This window comes from Staurois parvus, unplaced genomic scaffold (genome assembly GCF_062004578.1).
Source record: "Staurois parvus isolate SC_StPar_1 unplaced genomic scaffold, SC_StPar_1.0 ptg000543l, whole genome shotgun sequence".
NCBI classification, from domain to species: Eukaryota; Metazoa; Chordata; class Amphibia; order Anura; family Ranidae; genus Staurois; species Staurois parvus.
In genome coordinates, this window is record NW_028318339.1 from 2,249,469 (window position 1) to 2,272,676 (window position 23,208).

At 39.9% G+C, this 23,208-nt stretch overlaps 1 protein-coding gene across 1 annotated transcript in view; it reads right to left on the bottom strand.

The window, feature by feature from the left end:
- Positions 1–1,492: 1,492 nt before the first annotated feature.
- Positions 1,493–23,208, bottom strand: part of LOC149451366 (serine palmitoyltransferase 3-like) — a 187,866-nt gene continuing 166,150 nt past the window's right edge. Inside the window, exons 10-12 of the mRNA XM_089690790.1 lie at positions 21,591–21,726; positions 16,859–16,988; positions 1,493–5,699 (exon numbers count right to left, since the gene is read on the bottom strand). Of these exons, the coding sequence (XP_089546916.1) occupies positions 5,586–5,699; positions 16,859–16,988; positions 21,591–21,726 (380 nt within the window). The 3' untranslated portion in view covers positions 1,493–5,585. The remainder of the gene's footprint in view (positions 5,700–16,858; positions 16,989–21,590; positions 21,727–23,208) is intronic.

The window sequence follows — 23,208 nt, forward strand, 5'->3', positions numbered from 1 at the left end:
TGAGGACACCATTGATCCTGACCAAATCTCCAACTCCATTTGCAGAAATCTTGATGAAGGAGCGATTGCGCATGCCCGAAACGTGTCACCGCCCACCACTGACATCACTTCCAGGACGTGCATTCCACGCAGACGGCATGTGTTCCATGGTGGCCCAGGAAGAGCAGTGGCCATCTTGGAATTGCACCTGAGCTCCCCCTGCTGCTGCTGAATGGCACAGTGAGCTCCAGGACACAATGACAGGAGCCCTGCATTGACGTCTACATATGCCTAAGCCTCATCTTTGATAAGTGGTTTTAACCATTTTTAACCAATAAATATGTGGATGTACTGCACTTAGAAGTGCCTTCTTGTTCTCTTCTGTCCATCTGCAGAAATGCAAACCCAAACTTACAAGGAACCTCCACCATGCTGCACTGTTGCCTGCAGACACTCATTATTGTGCCACTCTCCAGCCCTTCCTGAACAAACTGCCTCCTGCTACAGCCAAATATTTCACATTTTGACTCATCAACCCAGAACACCTGTTGCCATATTTCTGCACCCCAGTCCCTATGTTTTCATGCAGCAGCCTACATCCACAGAAGATCTGTGATTAGTTTACCAAGATGTTTGGAACAACCTACCTGCCGAGATTCTCCAAAAACTGTGCACAAGTGTACCTAGAAGAATTGGTGCTGTTTTGAAGGGAAAGGGTGGTCACACCAAATATTGGTTTGATTTGGATTTTTCTTCTGTTCGTTTACTTTTCACTTTAATTGTTAAAAATAAACAATAACATTTTCCAAATTCGGAAAGCATTATACATTTACAGCATTTTATCACTCCTGCCTAAAACTTTTGCACAGTACTGTGTGTGTGTGTGTATATATATATATATATATATATATATATATATATATATATATATATATATATATATATATATATATATATATATATATATATATATATATATACACACACACACACACACACACACACACACACACACACACACACACACACACAGCAGTCTTTAGATGTGCTGGCTGCAATTTTTTTTCAACTCTTACTTGGTGATCCTGCCTGTTACACATTTCCTGTCCAAGTGTCAGAATACTTACTAACCACATTGTATCTATAGAGTAGTAATGCGGTCACTTACGGACAGGACTGTAGAACCCCTCCCCGCTTTTCTTCACCATAGCTTGGGGAGGTTAACAGTCAGTAGATGCAGAGAGCTTAGAAACTTATCAGCTCACAAGTTATCTGGCCGGATTAACAGATATATTGCATTTACTGAACTGATATAACAAAACACTTTCAATGGTGTATATATTTAACAAAACAAAACAAAAGGAAACAAATTAGAGAAGTTCATAAGGGTTTACAGCTCCTGAAAATCAATAGACATTAACAAAAGTATAATTAAAAAAAATAACTGCAGGACACATTCCTTTTTCCTGAGCCAGAGGTACTGTCATTGCATAAAAAAAAATTGAGGTTAGTGTGCTTTTAATAATAAAAATATTTATTTGTTGTACGATAAAAATAACTTTTTTAAATGTTTAATAAAAAGATGGAATATTAAGCCTTTAAACATTTGAATAAATCAGTATCTGGTTTCATAATATAAAAAGAGCTTAAAAACAATGAATATATTCTTGTCTATGCTCCTCCTCTTTGGAAATGTCATAATAAAATGGTTTAAGAGAAAATATCCTAAAGCTGAAATGTCATTTTGTTAGGGTAAGGCACATGTTTTTACTTTGGTCCCTATGCAGTAACTGCATTAATTACTAAAAAAATGAAATGCACCCGACTCCTGCCATAGTAATCCTTGGAAAATTTTGATTTGCTGGGCTCTGATTGGATAAAATTAGATATCACAAACTACAGATTAGACTTCCTGTCTCGGGTATGTTGTGCATCCTTAGAAGGAGTATTACGAAAACTCTTTTCAACTTTGTTGTATATGAATAATCTTGTGTAAAAAGAAAGACATTGCAATACATTATTATATTGTAATATTGCAATAAGGGCATTTAGATGTTTGTCCATTCATTCAAGAGGTATAGTTATTTACGAGGGCTGTACCGAAAGTTATTAAAAAATGGGGCATAACTTTTTTTTTATTAACTTACATAGGTTGCTCAAATGTCACATACTGGTCGAGTAACTGTTCCTTTTCTTTGCAGGTAAATAATGGATTCCAAGCACTGGTAATGTGCCATCACTGGGTTCTTGACGAAGGAGGGGTACAGGGCGTCCGACATCCACAGAAGGCTGCAGAACGTTTATGGTGAGGACACCATTTACAAGAGCAATGTCTTGTCATTAGCAACTCTTGTCAATGGTGTTAACTCTGTAAACATTCTGCTAAAAAGTCAACAATGGCACACTATTTCTGCTTGGAGTCCATTATTTGTCTGCAAAGAAAAAGAAGTCTTACTCTACCAACATGTGAAATCTGAATGACCTATGTAAGTTAATATAAACGTTATGCCCACTTTTGCACTACTTTTGGTACAGCCCTCTTATAGATGGTTTGAGCTAACTTCTGTTGTATATAAATAGTCCTGTATAAGAAGACAGAAATTGCAACATCATAAGGGCATTTAGGAGCTTTGCCTACTTAAAAGTGGTGTTATAGTTCTATGTAAGAGTCTGGTGTTCTGGGTTACCCAATGGCTTCTTACATCTCTTGGGAACATTAGCAATGAAATGTCTTCCAGCTACTAACAGTACACTAGTTGTGTTCCAAATCCTCCTGTATTCTACATACAACAACATAAATAACATACAATAAATTAAACATTTTACCACAGTGGTAAAAAAAATTAGATCACTCTCCAGAATGTAGAGAAAGAGAAATAATAGTTTTGAGTAGATTTAACCTATAACAATGACAGAGCCAGTGAACATCTGTCATCAATACTGGTCATCAGGAAGAATAAGAGGATGGAGATCTGTTGATAAATTAAGCTAAATAGCAGCTTGTAGCCTTTACTAGTGCATCAAATAACATCAAATAACATTTTCTACAAAAGTTATTATGTACACAAGTTAATTTGCATACAAGTACTACAGTGCAAATAAATGATGAAACTTCAGGTGCTGCGGAAGGACAAATGGCAGCAATCCCTCCCAGCCTATTGATACAGTATGTAAAGTTGGCCATATACCAATATAATTTTGTTTAAAATTTTGTCTTTTGAAAAGTTCATTCAATTTTCTAATAGTTAGTAAGGTCAAATCCAAGTTTGTTTTAATCCTGTTATTCGGGAAATTCATGCAAAATGCAGGGTTCATGCAGGATACAAAAAAAAAAAAAATTTCTTGAACAAAATTCTACATGTAAGTTTGGTTTTCATTTAGGAAAAATCATATATTGTAATGCGCTTGTTCTAGGCACACAGACCTGTTTAATATGTCTGGGATTCCATTTAAGCAGCAGGTCTGGACAAAACATTTAAACTAAATTTGTTGACCGAATGATAGCAAGAATGCTCTGACAAACTATTTTATAGAATTTCTGTCCAATATTCTGATATTTGAACAGCTTTTCAGAATTCATGAGATACTGACTTGCTTGTAGTTTTGCGTTATTGATTTAGTATTTCTTGAGGTGTAAAGTCAGCGAGTGGGTGCAATACCGAGCTCAGACTGGTGGAAACAGTAAAAGAATACTAAAACTGAACTGAACGATGCTGGTCGGGTCCTAATAAATTAAACTTTAGCAAGCATAATATAACCTGCAGCCTGCCCCATCTCTCACCATCCAAAAACACAAAAGTATATGCTTTCGGCTTGACTTTAAGTGACTAGGTTGCTAAGCAAAAACTGCTGCAGCTATAAAGGGCAGGCACTTACAGGTCTCTGCATATACCCACATCAATGTCAAAAAGCTTCCCTATAGGCAGTGTCAGAGCTTGCTGTTACCATCCACCTCCCCACATTCCTATTGGCCCTATCACCATGATGGGCAGCCTCACTGGCAAGTAGGTATTTTCAAGATGTAACAAGGGACAGGCAAAGGACCGGTGATCAACTGTAATAAGAGGCTTTTGGTGCTGCTGCAGGTATGCATAGAGAGGTGCCTGAAGTTGAAACTCATGGCATTTTTGAAATTTTATTTCAGTAATTGAGTCTTTGGAACCAGCCATAGATTACCCATTTTTTTTTCCCGATCAGCCAATGGGCTGAACAGATTTCCCCATCCTCTCAACTGAGGTGAAATGAGGAATCATCCCTACTGCATTATTGCATTCTGACAGGGGGACTCCTCCTGTGTCAGAATAAACTGCTCAGTGCTGCTGTCAATTGGCTGCAGACGCTGATCAAATGAAGGTTTACAAGCAGTCCTGTACAAGAGGAGTCGATCACTAGATTGATTCCTTTTAAATGGGAACGACCATAGATGGATCGAAATTCAGCCATTTCCTGCTAACCCGGCTGAATTTTGATCCATCTTAGGCCAGCTTAAGAGTTTGGTCATTTTTATTTTGCTGCCAATTAAAGATTTTTCTATAAAGACACATTTGTTCTGTTTTTGCTATAGCAGATACTGTAAACACAAGAGTACTTTTGCTCAACAATTTCAAGATCACCATCCTAATACTGACTTGTCCTGGCTCTCAATGCACATTACCTTATGAAAACTGAACAGTGCACACTGTTATAATATATATTTGTATTAAACCAGCTTTCATTTTATAAATGAAGAGGTAGACTATCATTTTAACCCAACCTATGCTATGTTTAGTGGAACCCCTCTTGATGAACTTTGTGCTTCCCAAGTTGTTTTAAAAAGTCCATAGTTAGGATGAAAAGAAGACACTTGTCTATCAAGTTCAAGCCAAATAAAGAAACACCAGAATTGGACAGTCTGCATACTTCTACTGTTTCCCCATGTCTACACTAGCAGGAGCCAGATGGGGGAATCAAGACACCGGTGTCCTGTCACCCGTACAAATAACCACATGAGATAAAACTCTGATCTTGCCTTATGACAGGAAAGGAAATGATGTCAATCTGAATGTGCTAAAGCTTGGTCTGTATGGCTCCGTTTTCATTCTCCTGCTGCGTTAGATAAAGTAATCCACTGTTATCCAGATAATAAGTTACAAGGTAATTACAATTTTCTGTCAATGTATTTCTTCCTTGTGCCCTTTAGTTACAAAGCACCACATTTTTCTGTTAGACATCTGTGCATACACATTATACATTATGGCTAATTTCTGTCCATTTGTTACATTTCAGGCAAAACTAACTCTGAACAAATGTCCAACATGCTCTTGCAATGGTGCTGCTTTACTGGCATCCAGAAGATGTTTGTAATTATTCTTTGCACACACTAATCTTTGTAGCATTAGCCAATATACCATTGTGCGGATGGCTAACATTATTTACTATAAAGCATACAAGGAGGCTAGAACAGTGGAAGTATGTTGCTCACTTGGGAAAACTGCTATATTATATACTCCACACAGCAGGGCTGAATTACCATGGAGAATGTGTACTACATTGAACTCATTAAGGGCTGTATTTGGAATCCAAAGTCAGGGAACTCCACAGGAGGAAGATTTCTGGCTACAATTTTCTTATGCATCAAGTTCAACATTTGGCTCATCATATGCCACAGTACGGTCTGATCTTTGGTGCCGTGAATACTTTAGCCGTAGAAAGTCACCCATCTCGTCAAGTGCATCCAGGACCTGTAGAATACACGTATAGTAAGATCATATCCAACTAAGGAAAGCCAAAATTCATGCATTGGCTGTCTTGGAATATAGCACAAAACATTGAGAGAGTATCAGAGAGAGATTATAGCAATGGATTTGCTGTCTCTATGGTTATTAGGATGTTTAATGAGGGGTGGGCAACAATTAAAAGTATATCTTAAAAGTGTAACAGTTTTTAGCCATGTAGGAATATCAGCTGGTAAGACAAATGGCAAACATACAAGGCCATTCATTAATTTGCCACAAGGTATATAACACCAAGAAGAGATTTATTTAATGATTTTATATAGTTTCCCGATATTCCATTATTGTATCTTTCAAGAAATGTACAGTATATGATTACTTACCCTGATATCAATGAGAGGAGTAAGAAATCACACAGGTACCATATTGGAAGGTGCTAATTCTCACAATCTCAAGCAAAGGAATTCCACAACGGTTCAAAGGTTAGCATAATAGTCTTAATTTCCTTGAATTGCTCTTATACTTCTTTATTGAAAGTCTGGGAACCATGGATTCTGCATTTCCACCCATCTGTAGAAACCACTAGTCTGCAATAACTGTGAAACGTGATAACACTATGTGGGTGTTACCCTAGGAGGAAGATACCCCTAATCTCAATACACCAGCTGGTAAAATTCACCTGCTCAATGTGCCCTGGACCCCCCCCCCCCCCCAACTAGCTGTCAAATGTAAAAAACAGGTGGCTGTACGGGGCCCAGCCGGTTCACTCATCCTCAGCATTCTGTGAATGAGAGACTACAAGTCCGAACAGCCTTAGCGGCTGTCAGCCTATTTACTAAAATGTGAACTTAACCTTTATTAATCATGCTGATGGCAAAGTGGCTTAGTGTTTAGCACTTTTGCCTCGCAACATGGGTTTCCTCCGGGTACTTCGGTTTCCTCCTACTTTCCACAGACATGCTGGTAGGTAATTGGCTCCTGTCTAAATTGGCCCTAGTATGTGTATGTATGCATGTGAGATAGTGACCTTAGAATGAAAGCTCCTTAAGAGCAGGGACTGATGTGAATGTACAGTATGTAAAGTGCTGCATGAATTGTCATTATATAAATAAAAAATAATAAAGCCAAGTAAAGTATCCCAAAACCACAGTGGAGAATTAATGGAGAAGTATAGCCAAAGCTCTCCATCCATCGGGTACGGATCCATCCAGATGCCTGGATCGGCAGCTAGCTAAGCCTCTCAGTGAGCAGCGGAGAACCTGAGACAGCTTCTCCTGCCCTCTCCACAGTCTGACGCTGGAGGGACAGAGCAGAGAGCCGGTGACCATTAGTCACCGGCTCTCTGCAGTCTGAAGACTGCTCACTTGGTTCTCAATCTCAGAGCCAGTGGGGAACCGATGGAGCATCCACCTAGGTGTGTGTATACACACACACAAACACTGTATATATATTTTTTTTTCTGAAACTTGTACTTCCCTTTTAGTCTGGAATTCAAAGGGTGTAGATAATCTCTAGTTAACCCCTTGATGCCGAAGTAACACAAATATGCGGCCTCACAGAACTGGGCATTTTTCCGTGGGGCCGTATATTTGCATACCTGTCTTTGTGCTGGGAGCGTGCTCCCAGCACAAAGACTGCGGTATCACTGAGAGCCCCGGGTTCCGTTCTAATGATCAGGACCCCCGATTCCGGGCACATGATCGCTGTGATAGCCTCTGATTGGCTATCACAGTGATCAGTCACTGTACAGCCCAACCCCCTTGTTTTTTTCTCTCTCTATGAATGGAGGAGAGAGATACATTGTATCTCTCTAACTCCTGGCATAGAGGTAAAAAAAAGTTTGTATAAAAAAAAAAAAAAGGAAAGAAAAAAGATAAATAAATAAATATTAAAAAATAAAAGCGCAAATAAAGAAAAAATACTTAGATCAAGGTTTGATCTATTTCAGTGCCAGGGTAAGTGTTTGGATCAAGGTCAAAGGTCAGGATAAAAAAAAAAATTTACTATCAGTGTCAGTTACTGTCAGGGTGTTTTAGGTAAAAAACAAAACAAAACAAAACAAAATGCACACTATTCTTTCTGGGCTGTACTACGGGTACAAACAACAAACATACACAAATATGGTATCGTAGCGATCATCAAGAGCTGGAAAATTTATTTTGGGTTGCTCTTTGAAGGTAGGTTATGGTAGTAACAAGAAACACACAGCTAAATTAAAAAAATAGTTTTTTTTTTACTATTTTGGGTCAGTTTTCCTTTCATAATAAAAAAAAAAAATCAGGAGGTATCCATTACCATTTACCACCAAATGAAAGGCCAATTTATCCTGAAAAAAACAAGGCATAATTCACCTGGATAATCAAAAGTAGTTGTGATGATATGTACGGTTTTACTAACACATGTCAACGTTGCAAAATTGTGCTTCGGCATTTAGATTTGTTTTACCGTTAGGCGTGAAGGGGTTAAAAGATTATCTATAAGATATGTGCATTTAACTTATTTTATATATATTATTTACCTCCCTTGTGTAGACATTCAAAAATGCTGAGGCTGCTGCTGGACTCCATCATTTTGGATGTGATGTCATCAGCCCCAGCAGACTCACAGTTGCCACTCAAATGGTACTCTATAGTATTCCCCTTTGCTCCTTACCTGGCAACTATATAAAAGGTTATAGGGAGGCGGGGGGAGGGCAGGCAGTAGCCAGTAAATCTGGCCATAGACTAGAAGAATTTTGTTCAAAATGTTTTCATTTTAGGAAATTTTTAATCATTACTGAAGTAAAATTGATATTTGTTTTCACAGTGATGAGAAAATTTGAAAGAACAGGATGGAAATTTTTTCTCAAAATAATGAATTTCTAACAGTGCCAAAGGTTTCTTCTTTGGGAAAGTCCATTGACTCCAAAATTGCATGTTAAAAGCAAACTAAGTACTTTCATCAAACGACATTTATCAAGTCATTAACCACTTGCCGCCCAGCCACCGCATTAAAACGGTTGCAGGGCGGCACTCACAGGCAAAACCACGTTTTAAAACTTAGTTTTGCAAAACAGGTAGGGGGCGCACGCGAGGCGCGCGCCCCCCCCTACCTGTCCCACGGGTGTCAGCAGCGGGTCTCTGCCACCCTGTCACGGCCGGTGATTACCGTTTGTTTTCCCTCGATGCCCGGTGATTGCTGACACAGAGCAGGGCTGCATTGTTTACACACAGCCCTGGTCTGTGTCAGTTCTCTGACAGCTCTTGAAAGCTGAAGAGGGAGAGAAGAGTTTCTCTCCCTCGATCAGCCTCCCCCCCTCCAGCACACTCCCCCGCCCCCTAGTAAAACACTCCCCTCACACACTAAACTCTAAAAATGTTAACCCCTTCCAGCCCAGTGACATTAGTACAGTGTCAGTGATTTTTTTTTTCACTGATCACTGTATTGGTGTCACTGGGGATGTCAGTGACCCCAAGTCAGTTCCCCCCCAATGTCAAAATGTCCGCTGCAGTCCCGCAGTCCTGCAATAAATCGCTGATCGCCACCATAAGTCACTGATCGCTGCAATATGTTGCTGATCACCGCCATTATTAGTATAAATAAAAATTAAAAATCCCAGTATCTTTCCCGCCATTTGTAAACGCTATAACTTTCATGTAAAGCAATTAATTTACACGTATTGGGATTTTTTTTTGCAAAGACATGTCGCAGAATGCATTTTGGATAAAATTTGTGACAAAATTAGATTTTTTTATTTTTTTTACTGGACATGTTTTATAGCAAAAAGTCCAAAATATTGTTTTTTTTCTCATTTTGATGACTTGATAAATTTTGATGACTCTCATATGCAGCAGAGTGCCAGTACTAGTGCCGCTCTACCTTTTGGTGAACTGGCGAGTACCAGCAGTCTCGTACATCTTGGTCTTTCACATACCTCCTTGATTTTTGGAGCGGTTTTTCACGGAATATCTGTATGCATTGATTGTGGATCAAAGCAGTTTATATGCACAACAATTTATTGCCGCCAACTCAAATTCAAACTTTGCCAGACCATTCGCATGGAAACTCATTACGGTTTTCAAATTTACATTTTTTTGGGTCCTAACCCTCAACATGGGCATTACTAAAAGAAATGAATTGCGGTTGTATTGGTCCGCAGACCCCATTCATCATATCCCGTGTTCTCTGCTGCCATGGCCAGGCATAGATATGAGAGTATAATGTGTTTTATGCATTTCAGCGACAATACACTCTGTCATCCTCGGCGTGACCCTGAATTTGACCGGCTCCACAAAATTCAGCCCCTCGAAAATCACCTTAACCTAAAATTTGCAGATGTCTGTACTCCCCAGCAAAACATCTGCATTGATGAGTCCCTGATTAATTTTTCTGGCCGCCTTGCATTCAAACAATTTCTCCCCTGCAAGCGTGCCAGATATGGGGTCAAGATGTAAAAGACCTGTGAGAGGACAACAGGCTATACTTATAAGTTTCGGATTTACGAGGGAAAAGATAGTCACGTGGAGCCCCCCGGATGCCCAGACTACATGGGGAGCAGTGGCAAGATAGTTTGGGACTTGGTGTCATCATTTCTCCATATGGGGTACCACTTATACGTGGACAATTTTTATTCAAGCGTGCCACTATTTAGACATTTATTCAATCTTGGAACTGGCACTTGTGGCAAAGTGTGACCTAATGTGTGCCCACCATTAGAAGTGGGTGGATGCAGGGCGGTATATTCTAATGGTGGGCATACCACACACTTTTTCTGGCAGAGATTTCTTCTCATTTTTTCATTCAGTCCACTGGCTGCATACAAAAAAAAAAAAAAGAACATAGTATATATAACCAACAAGGACCAACAATGTATTTGTACATCACTGGATTTGAATGGTTATACCAGGGTGATGCCTACAGCTGCAGGCATCATCCTGGTGTCGTTTTTTTTCAGCCGGTGATCGGCTTTCATGTAAAAGCAATCCTAGTGGCTAATTAGCTGCAGAACCTGAGAATGCAGTCGGTGTTTCTGCCATCTGACCATAGAGCTGATTGGAGACCAGAATGGTGCCAATCATCTCTATAGTCTAAGAATTCAGAAGCTACAAGCATTTCACCACTTCAGTTTTGCAGGATATAAACAGCGCCATTTGTAAATTGGGAAAGCATCTGATCACACCGATTTTGGTTTGATTAGATAATGTAAGGGCAGATGAGATATCCAGAGTCTGATAGACCCCAGATTTCTCAAAAAAGAATATATGACAATGCCCATTGAAGTTATAGGGGTTATTTGCATTCCCTGTTATAGCATTAAAAGTGATAAAAAAAAAAAATATGAAAGGTACAATGTAAAAATAATAAAAAAAAAATCAAAATAACTAAAAAAAAAAAAAAAAATTGCCCCTCCCATGCGCGCACACCTGTGTGCACAAGCCTTGACCTTGTGCCGTTATGTAAACAGCGGTTGCACCATGCATGTGAGGTATCGCCATGAACATCAGATCAAGGGCAGTAATTCTAACACTAGACCTCCTCTGTAAATCTAAAATGGTGGCTTTTAAAGGCTTTTAAAGCGCTGCCTACGGATATTAAAAATGTTTGCAGTTTGTCGCCATTGAACGGGGCATGCGCAGTTTTAAAGCATGTCATGTTTGGTATCTATTTACTCGGCATACCATTATCTTTTATATTTTACCAAACAATTGGCCAATATATTGTGTTTTTGTGCATTAAAAGTAAAAAAAGTGTATTTGTTTTTTAAAAATTGCTTTTGAAAAATCGCTGCGCGAGTACTATGTGCCATAAAAAATTGTAGTACCCACCATTTTATTCACTAGGGTGTCTGCTTTAAAAAAATATATAATGTTTGGGGGTTTAAATTAATTTCCTACCAAAAAATACTGATTTTTTTCATGTGAACAAAAAGGCTTGGTCTTCAGGTGGTTAGAAGAGTGAATGATGTGTGGCATAAACTTCTAATGCTGAGCATAAAACGCCCCCACCCCCAAAATGACCCCTTTTTGGAAAGTAGTCACCCCAAACTATTTGCTGAGAGGAATGTTGAATCAATAGAAGAATTTATTTTTTTACCACAAGTTTTTGGAAAATGACAAAAATAAATATATATTTTTTTTTTTACACAAAATTGTCACTTAAATGATTTACTGCTCACACATGCCATGGTTATATGTGGAATTACTCCACAAAATACATTTTGCTACTTCTCCCGAGTATGGGGGTACCACATGTGAGACTTTTTGGCAGTCTAGCCAAGTACAGGACCCCAAAATCCAATAAGCACCTTCAGGCTTTTAAAGTGCTTTATTTCCTCATTATACTTCTAGACTACCTATCACAGTTTCGGAGGCCATGAAATGCCAGGATAGCACCTAACCCCCACAAATTACCCTTTTTTGGAAAGTAGACGCCCCAAGGAATTTGATAAAAAGCACGGTAAGTATTTTGCAGATCTCATTTGTTGCCACAAGTTTTTGTAAAATGAAGAAAAAAAACAAAAACATATTTTTTCTATTTTTTTTATATTTCAAAACCTTGTGAGAAAAAAATGAGATCTGCAAAATACTCGCCATGCCTCTTTTTAAATTCCTTGGCGTGTCTACTTTCTAGAAAGGGGTCATTTGGGGGGGGGGGTTTGGGGCTATCCTGGCATGTCAGGGCCTTCAAAACTGTGATACGTAGTGAGGAAGTGTAATGAGGAAGTTACGCACCTTCAGGCTTTCAAAGTGGTCATTGGATTTCAGGCTCCTGTATTTGGCTAGGCTCCCAAAAAGTCTCACACATGTGGTATCCCTATACTCAGTAGAAGTAGCAGAATGTATTTTGGGGTGTAATTCCACATATACCCATGGCTTGTGCGAGAAATAAATCATTTAAATGACAACTTTGTGTAAAAAAAAAAAAAAAGTTTTTGTCATTTTCCAGAAACTTGTGGAAAAAAAATAAATCTTCCATGGACTCAATATGCCTCTCAGCAGATAGCTTAGGGTGTCTACTTTCCAAATAGGGGTCATTTGAGGGTGTTTGTACTATTCTGGTATTTTAGCACCTCAAGAAATGTGATGGGCAGTCAGAAAGTAAAAGCTGTGTAAATTCCATTATCTATACCATAGTTTGTAGACGCTATAGCTTTCACAAAAAGCAATCAATATACACTTATTGGGATTTTTTTAACCAAAAACATGTAGCAGAATACATTTTTGCCTAAATTTATGACGAAATTTTAGTTTTTTTAGATATTTTTTATGACCAAAATGAGAAAATATTCTTTCAAAAAAAAATTTTTTTCTTCAAAAATTTTCTGGTTATAGCGCCAAAAATAAAAGGTGCACAGGTGATCAAATACCATCAAAAGAATGCTCTATTTGTGTTAAAAAAAGGACATAAATTTAATTTATGTACCATATTGCATGACCGCGCAATTGTCCGTTAAACTAGCGCAGCGCTGTATAGCAAAAAAATGTCGTTAGTTGCAGTATCTATACCATAGTTTGTAGACGCTATAACTTTCACACAAAGCAATCAATATACACTTATTGGGATTTTTTTTACCAAAAACATGTAGCAGAATACATTTTGGCCTAAATTTATAACCAACTTTGAGTTTACTATATATTTTTTATAGCTGAAAGTAAAAAATATTGTTTTTCTTCAAAATATTTGGTCTTTTTTTGTTTATAGCGTGAAAAATAAAAAGCACACAGGTGATCAAATACCACCGAAAGAAAGCTCTATTTGTGTGAAAAAAAGGACGTACATTTCGTTTAGGTGCAGCATTGCATGACCGCGCAATTATCAGTTGAATTAGTGCAGCGCCAAGTAGCAAAAAGAGGCCTGGTCATTAAGGGGGGTAAATCCTCAGGGGCTCAAGTGGTTAAATGTAAGAATATTTGTACCAAAGTTAGTTCACATATTCATATTAACATTTGAAAATCTACTAGTGTATGGCCAGCTTCATTAGAGACTCCCAGAAGAGGAGAGGGCTATGACATGCAAGGAGGAAGGGGACTGTGCTAGGGAATTGACTCTTCCTCGAGGAGTCAAATTTACTAGCAAGCTGAAAGGCACATCTGACAGTACAACAAAGCAAACAAAAATGTGCTGTAACACATACAGTAGCAACCTGAATTCATCTTCCACCAATCTGGTTCAAGAGAAGAAAGGTAAAATATTATTGGTTACTATCGCTAGCCTACTAATTGACATATCAAACCCGCCCCGCAGGCCAGAGTACTTGGTGTCATTCTGGACTCCAACCTATCCTTCCAGCCCCAAGTCCAATCTTTAACAAACTCGTGCAGACTCCACCTCCGCAACATCGCCAAAATACGCACGTTCCTAACCCCAGAAACCACTAAACAGCTCATCCACTCCCTCATCATATCACGACTCGATTACTGCAACTCCCTCCTTACTGGCCTGCCTGGCCGCTGGCTATCTCCGCTTCAGTCGATCCTGAATACGGCTGCCAGACTCATTCGCCTTTCCAACCGCTCCATTTCCGCCACCCCCCTCTGCCAATCCCTCCACTGGCTTCCGATTGCGCAATGGATCAAATTCAAAATCCTAACACTGACGTACAAAGCCGTCCACCATACTGCCCCGAACTACATCACCGACCTAATATCCAAGTACCGCCCAGCACGCACACTCCGCTCCTCACAAGACCTCCTTCTCTCTAGTTCCCTGGTCTCCTCCTCCCATGCCCGCCTCCAGGACTTCTCCAGGGTGTCACCCATCCTCTGGAACTCCCTGCCCCAACCCATCAGATTATCACCTACTCTCCTCTCCTTTAGGCGCACCCTGAAAACCCACCTCTTCAGGGAAGCCTACCCCACCCCCTGCTAACTTGCCAACCTCCTCCACTCTTCCTACCACCCCATCAGCCACAGCTATCTCCTCCTGTGCCACCATCCCCTCCCTCCTAGATTGTAAGCTCGAAAGAGCAGGGCCCTCGATCCCCTCATGTTTTGCGTTGTATTGTTGTTGTTCTGTCACATGTTCTGTCCCCCTTTGTAATGTACAGCGCTGAGCGAACTATTGGCGCTTTATAAATACTGTATAATAATAATAATATCGGCTTGGATGTCACTCCACTTCCTCAAACTCAACCTTTCCAAAACTGAGCTCCTAGTATTCCCCCCTGCCCGTGCCACCCCCACTGACTTCACCATAAATATCGATAATACCATCCTCAGTCCATCCCCTCATGCCAGGGTACTAGGTGTAATCCTAAACTCCCATCTGTCCTTCTAGCCCCAGATCCAATCGCTGACAAAATCATGTAGACTTCACCTCCACAACATCTCCAAGATACGACCGCTCCTAACCCCGGAAACCACTAAGCAACTTATTCACTCCCTTCTCATATCACGCCTCGATTATTGTAACTCCCTCCTCATTGGCCTACCTAATCGCAGGCTATCCCCCCTCCAGTCTATCATGAATGCTGCTGCCAGACTCATCCACCTCACTAACCGTTCTGTATCTGCCACCCCTCTCTGCCAATCCCTCCACTGGCTCCCAGTTGTCCAATGGATAAAATTCAGAACACTAACAATGACATATAAAGCCATCCACAACACTGCCCCAATTTACTTAACCAATCTTATCTCTAAATATCACCCAAACCATACACTCCGCTCCTCGCAAGACCTCTTACTCTCTAGCTCCCTTATCTCCTCCTCCCATGCCCGTCTCCAAGACTTTTCCAGGGCGTCACCCATCCTCTGGAACTCCCTACCCCAATCTATCAGACTATCACCTACTCTACTTACCTTTAGGCGATCACTGAAAACCTATCTCTTCAGGGAAGCCTATCCCGCCCTCTGCTAATACTGAAATCCTCTACTCTTCCAACCACTCCATCCCCCACAATTATTACTTATTGTACCATTCACCCCTCCCTCCTAGATTGTAAGCTCCAAGGAGCAGGGCCCCCAAATCCCTCTTGTATTGAACTGTATTGTTACTGTATTGTCTCCCACTATAATGTGAAGCGCTGAGCAAACCGTTGTCGCTATATCAATCCTGTATAATAATAATAAGCTACAACTGTTTGCATATCACATTGGGAGGGTTTTGTTGAATAAGCCTAACAGGGATTAAAAATGATTATGTAGCCTGGTATCTAAGCATTTATGGCAATGCCCACAGTAAAAATAAGTGTCAAAGTTACAGTATACCTTTTTCCTTATCAAGTGAGACATTATAATCTCTTGCTAATTCCAAAAAAGCCTGGGGGCTTTCATTGTACTCCAAATGCTTACAGCTCATTAAAGTGTATTATGAACACAGTTGTTGACATCTAGAGCAAGAGCTCTCTGATTTCACAGGCAGCAAGATTCTTTTCATCTGTCCATTTTAGACCAAGGAAAAGTATAGCCTTAGAAGACACGCAGACCTGACATGGGGACGGAGGAATGTGGCATGATCTGTTAACTTTAAACTCAGCAAACCAAATGCTAAAAATATAAAAGGTAAACATGGTGGTGTATAGAGACTTTTTCATGCAGGGGAGCAATTATGAAGTTTAATGCATGTCAGAGAATCAAAGTCACAATTTATATAAGCAATGGAAGTTGTTTAAACTGTTCATTCTCTCTTTGCGATGTGTATATTTATCCCTTTACACGTTATTTAGACGGAATTTCATCTATTCATTATTTCAGGATATTATAATAAGGAAATAAGGACCCATTGATACCTGGATATTTAGTTGCAGTTCAATGAACGTGCATTACATTAAAGCAGTCCATTCATTTGAATGGGCAGCTCAGCAAACTACAGTGGGTTAAATGTAGTACCTGCTGGATTTTTGGTAATGCAGCGCACTGCATCACATGGTAGTGCACTACTGGGTGTCGCAGTGCATTGCAACACAGGTGCATTGGGGTGCCAAATTTTTGGTAGCACCAACACACATAACGCAGTGGTAGGAATGAACCTTAATGTTATATTTATAAACGGTTATCTTTCATGTACCACCTCTCATATAATCTAACCACCAGTATGAGGTTCCAAATACACAGTGAACTGTATTAATGACATACTTTGACTTTTCTTTCTTGTTGTTGCAAAGGATTAAAGACAATTATTACTGTTACTATTCAATACTATTTCTAAAGTTGTCCTATTTATAGGTAAGCAAACAAACTCAATTTACTTACAGTGTCTAACATTTCCTTCGTATGTGCTGCCGAAATACAAAACCTTGCTCTTGCTTCAGTGATGGGAGTGGCTGGAAATCCGACTACAACAACTCCAATCTTCTTCTCCAGCATGTGCCTTGAAAATGCCCTACAGATAGAAAAATAGGAAAAAATAAACAAATACAGATTTCAAAAGTATAAACGTCAAGCATTCCGGACTGTTATTTTTGGAACACATACGTTGTCTGGGGCCTATACAAACATACCAGACTTTGCCCATTTGTTGCAGCAGTGCAATCTTACCTCTCAGGGATAGGTGTGTGCACTGTTATTTCCTTCTGATCAGAGCAGAAATATCAGCTCAGTGTTAAAAGAGTTCAGGAATGTAAAAAAATAAACCAACATACTCACCTAGGTGGATACCACACATCGGTCCTCCACCACTTCTAAGAATGAGAACTGAGCAATCAAAGACCATTGATTGCTCAGTTTTCGGTCTTCAGTGAGCAGAGAGCTGGTGACTGTTAGACTATGGCTCTCTTCTCTGCCCCTCCAGCGCTCACTTGAACACCCGGTTGTGTGTGTGTGTGTGGGGGGGGGGGCAAGAGCAGCTGGCCCAGGCTCCTAGCATAATGCTAGCTGCCAGTCCAACCATCGGGGTGGATTCCAAGCTTTAAAAAGTCGGGATTTCTCCAGAGCCTTGGCTGAAAGAGGGTCGCAAGAGTGCAGAATGAATTGCACCCCTGTGATCATAGGAGAAATAATGGCAAATAAGCTTTGGCCCTACTACTCCTTTAAGCTGTAACACTTTCCTGGAAACTGACCTGTGTCCTGTCTGAGCTCAGGACTGACAACCAAAAAGTTGTCGGAAGAAGGTAAAACTCTCTGCTAACAAAGTCTTTCATTTTCTGTATTGCAATCCTGACAGTACCTCTGTTATATGACAGTATTATGTGTGTTTGTAATCTGCATCGAGCTCCAGGAGGAGACAGAAGGCCTTACAGTCGGCATACAAGCAAATAAAAAAGTCTTTATAAAAAAGGCTTCATTATTATAACAACGCAGGAGTGGAGGTTCAGATTTTTAAAGATTCCAGTTGCTAACTGGTTCTCTTTAATCTCTTACTGTAATAAAATGCCTTCCTTATGCCAGCTTGTGAGAACCCATCATAGCTGGAGATTTACATCTAGGTACACTGATGTTAAAACATACACACACACAATTTGGTCATTAATATGTAAAGTTCAAAGCTTTTTAGGCTAGTTTACACTGTTTAGAAGAAAAGAGCCCAAACAATTCTGTTTCAAAAAAACATCTGTTTTTGTTTTTTTTCTACTAGAAACTTTCCATTCTCTGCAAAGCGATCACTTATAACTGTTAACTTTGAGTGTGTGTGGTACTGCTGCAACTCACAGTCATAACAACTGCATATGGAAATCTCCTGTATGGAAGTCAACAGCATTTGTATATATAGGCTCTTAAAAGGTAGGTGTCCTTTCCTGGAACAGTATAATACCAACTTCACTGTTCAGTCTCTGGCTATAAAATCTACTGACATAGAAGCAAAGGCTCACAGATATCCCCTAATGTCCTGATCCTCCTGGCATCTGTTGAACCACATTTGTTAAAAAATTAATTGGAAAGGAATTGCAAGAAGAACCCCAACATGGGCCTTCCTAGGGCAGACTGTGTCTTCCTAGGGCATGCAAAGAATGCTGCTTATACTCTTCTTCGTAGCATTAATGGAGCAAATCCTGTTGTTGGTCATTTAATTGGTAGATGCATTTATAGTTACATCCACAAGTTTTTCAACAACTTTATAAAACATTGAATAACCATGTATTATTGTTGGTTTATATTCATACCAGACACAAAAAAAAAATAAAGAAGTACGGTATATAACTATAATAATACATCTAAATATTTTCTAATCGACAAAGCGACTGAGTGGCATTGCACATCCATAGACATGTTACATTGTAGATCAGCGCCACTTGAAAAATCTTTCCAGCTTGTCGTGGATGCTAAACCTTTGCTATGTGTAATTAATGGAGTAACATACATGGCTAAGATGGCTCAGATTAGTTTTACTGATGTCAACGAGAGTTAAATCTCCACAGACTTAATCATGCTTAGTGAGATTACAAAAGGATTACTGGAGACTCATATTGGATAGCCTTCCATCTGTTACCATCCTTAATATCTATCATCAGAGGTGGACATAGAACCTTTGCAGAATATGGCATTGCACAAGAACCCCAAAGAACAAAGGGTCCATCTAGGCTTCCATTAGGGTAAAATACTGTAATTAAAGCCCCACTCTAGGCTAAAATGTTTTATCACCAAACCTCTCTCCCACCCATCTCTAATCCATGGTACAAAGCATTATTTCCTCCTAAAATTGTGAAGGTGGATATACTCACCTAGGTCCGCCCTCCAGGTCCATTGCCACTGTCGGTTCCAGGTGTGGGGGTGGGGGCACTGATCCATCTGTGATCTCTGGTCCCCTGTGATGAGGCAATTCCTTTATGGATTCTAATTGGTTCCCACCGCTGTACATCCAATAGGATGACCTTCACACCTGAAATCACGTGGCCACTACTTAAGGTAAGTAAAAAGGGCTTTTGGATAGGGCTTTTTTTTCTTCTACACAGCAATCAGATAGAGGAGGGTGGGGGTAAGACTGATCTTCAAGTGGGGCTTTAATGGTTTGCAAAAATGTTATGACTGAACTGAAACTGCTGGCAAAGGCCCTTATGGTACACATTAAAACTTGGGGTTATTAAAAACAAACATTCATACTCACCTCTATGCTGCAGCATCACTGTGATGCTGTAGCTGTCCCCTGATGGCTCTAAGACCAACAACTGAGTGATCATATGTTGGCTGATTGCTCATTTCTCAGTTTGCTCGGAGCAGTGATTGTTAGTCACCGCTCTCCACTCTGCCCAGCTAGCTTCTGCACTTCTGTAACCCAAAAGAGAAGTATGGCCAAAAAGCTTTGGCTATACTTCTCTTTTAAATATTGTGGAGCAAGCTACGGAAAGAAGCAGAATGTTTATGCAGTATATATTTATGCTGACAAAAGCTAAGCCCAATAGGCAACAGTTATTAGGCCTTAAGATACAGTAGGCCTTAGGATTCTGCAGATGTGCCATGGGCTGAGTGCTACTATCCATTGTACTATACAAGAAGGGTTGGATCATCTAATATACTGAAAAGGTTTTAAAGACCAAAAAAGTAAACTCCAATTTCAGCATGCAGGTATGTTTCTTATTCAGATACACGTAATCCAAATGATCTTTATGCTCTGATCAAGTCTGTTTGAATAGAACGTGTATGGAAAGCCTTGTCTAAAGCTGCATCAGAATGCGCCGTGAGGTTTTGGCTATTTTATGAGCATATTTGTGGGTTTGTTTCTAAGTATTTTTAACCCTAATGCTTATTAAATAATTAAACAAATATTATATAATACCGCAAGATGGGGGCTGGCAAACCATCGATAGCAAAACTGCTGGCAGGGGATGGGTAGATTGCGAACACGTCCCTGCTTTGCAGACTCTCTGGTACAGAAATCACTAAAAGGCAAGTGTCAGCACAGTGCTGGTCCTTTACCCCAGCCTCTGCCACGCTCATCCTCACAGCACGGAGGAGAGCAGGAGACAGCACAGTTCAGCAGGCAATTGGTTGCTAGGATGCAGAGTGGCCCTAGCAACCAATCACAAGCTTATTAATATGGCAGCTCCCACCCTCAGAGGACACTACTATGGGGGGCAGAGGACACTGCTATGGGGGTGAGAGGATAGGACGACACTACTGTGGGGGGAGCAGAGTACGTTACTGTGAGAGGAGGAGCAAAGGACACTATTGTGGGGGGTGATGTGAAGGGGGGCAGAGGATACTACTGATACTACTGTGACATACTATGTGTTCTTCATGCTGTCTTTTGTGGGGGGCTTGAGAGTTAATTTATTAAATAAAAGGGTGCTGCACCCTTTGAATCTTTGATCTCGTCCATGACGTCCAAGTAGATCTCCACCTGTCAAAGATTGCCTATCCCTGCCGTAGACTATGGGAGTTTGATGCTGTTCAAGAATGAGTGGATTCTATTTATTGTGGTGATCATATACAACTTTGCATGTCTCCCAGCCTGAGAATTTTGGGAAAAAAATCTTGTCAACTACCTACTGCTGCTAAATTAGTAAATTTCTTTTTTCTTAGGTCCCCTTCAAACAGTGGACATTCCAACCTCTTTTTGCTTCAGCTCTGAGAATAAAAAAAAAAACATCTTTAAACCTTGCACAAGTTTTAAAGGATCTTTACACCCAGAAAAATATATTTAAAAGGAAGTGCTTGGCTTCTTATATAACTTGGAAGCTCTAACAGCAAGATTTCCCTGCCACAATTTCCAGCTTTGGGAGCTGGAAGTTTTGGGTGTTCAAGCCCAAGTGTTCAGTTTCTCTTGTTGGAATATTCAGAATTCAGCAAAGAGTGGGACCCTTCTTAATGGCTACAGTAAGTGTAACGACCTAGGAACCTACCCACCGACATCTCACCAACAAAGTCTCTAAAACCGATAGGTGGTTTAACCATCTAGCACCCATATTTAGACATGTCACCCCTATTTCTGACAAGCCAAACTCCTTTTGGAGCCGATTTGTATTCCTTTTCACAGCGTGATTGTATTGGCTGACAAATATTTATACTTTTGGAAAAGCCAGCATTTTAAGCGATTTCTAGTAATTCTTACCCAACTTTGCCTGGCATGTACAAAAGCAGTGGAACGACTGGAGAATCTTCATTGCCATAAGTGATGAACCCCATCTCCCGTAACCTCTGTCGGAAGTATTGAGTGTTCTCTGCAAGCTGACGTACTCTTTCCAGGCCTTTAAAATAAAAAATAAAAGAAATACATAATTCCCGTCACCAGCCTGGCAAAGAAAAATATGAAGAGAGAACTACAAGAAAGGAAACAATTGACATTACTACAATGTCCTGAGTATCATAAGGACAGAATGTAAAGTGAAGTATAAAAGACAGAACATTGAGGGGAGTGCTACACACAGCAATTATAACCTCACTCTGAGGCTCCAAACCTTTTCCACTATAAAAAATAGTTTGGCTGGAATCCTACTTCCCCTAGACCTAAAGTAACCCAGTTTAGGTGCATATTTACCTCTATCCAATGGCATGGTACAAAGTTTGCATCAATATTTTTGTTTTGGCCATTATAATGTCATCGATCCTCATAGATTTCGAAGGGGCTGTCAACCAATTGTTTATGGTTTGCATTGTAGTGGGCTACAGCTGTGGGTTGGAGGAAAGTATGCATCTGGGGCAAAGGAAGATAAGTGTACTTTGTCCAGAGGAGCCCTTACCCCTTTTGATCAGTATTTTGCTAAAAGACACTTGTCATTGGAGAATTATGGGTGTGGCGTAGGGTGGGAGTGGGGAAGGTAGTGGTTGTCATTGCTGTCTGCAAAATGCTAGTTACCTGGCTACATATAGTTTTAATACGTTTAAATCACAACCTGAAAAAGCCAAAGCAAGTGCAATGGTTAGGAAACTAATGTTCCCAAAAGGAGAGGCTAGCTTTGGCAACCTATAGAATTCTCTCATGACAAGTGCACTTTAAACATGCCTGCATATTTTTAATTTATTCATGTAAGAGATACCTTAGTTTAGGAATGGGCTCATAACCTCTGAACACCCATATATGGACAGATCAGAACATCCTTATCAGCTGCAATTGCTTAGTGATTGGACAACCTCTTATGGATTCATCAAGAAAAACCTTTATCAATAGATTTTGTTACATTTGAGAACATAATGACAATATGGTGAACTAATAGCATGCTTGGAAGCCTTTTGATAACTTGTATGGCTTGCTTATAAGATTTCTTGCTCTGCTCATGGAACTATGTTACCAGTCAATTAATGCTAACAAACATGTAGCTTGCTTTGAAGTATCAAAAGGTGAAATCCCTGTCCCTGGTATTTACCAAAATAGATTACATGTAATATCAAGCCCTATTAATATACTTGTTCTTCGAAGAGAACTCACCGCAAGCCTTTCATCACCAGGCCACAGGGCCCCTGTGTCAATCAAAGTGAATGATAATGTGGTTTATATGGATATGGAGTAAAAGCCAGAAATGATACCGCAGCACACAAATGTAATGTGATATACTAGAGGTAAAATGCAATCAGGATACAGGCCATACCGTTTGCTCACTAAACTGACAGAGGTGACACTCAGTTCCTGCTGCAGTATTTGAGCAAAAATTAAAACCTGAAAATAGATTAAAGAATGTCTAAATGCAAGAACAAAGGTGTTCTATTTTGCAGCTTAACAGTCCTTCGATATA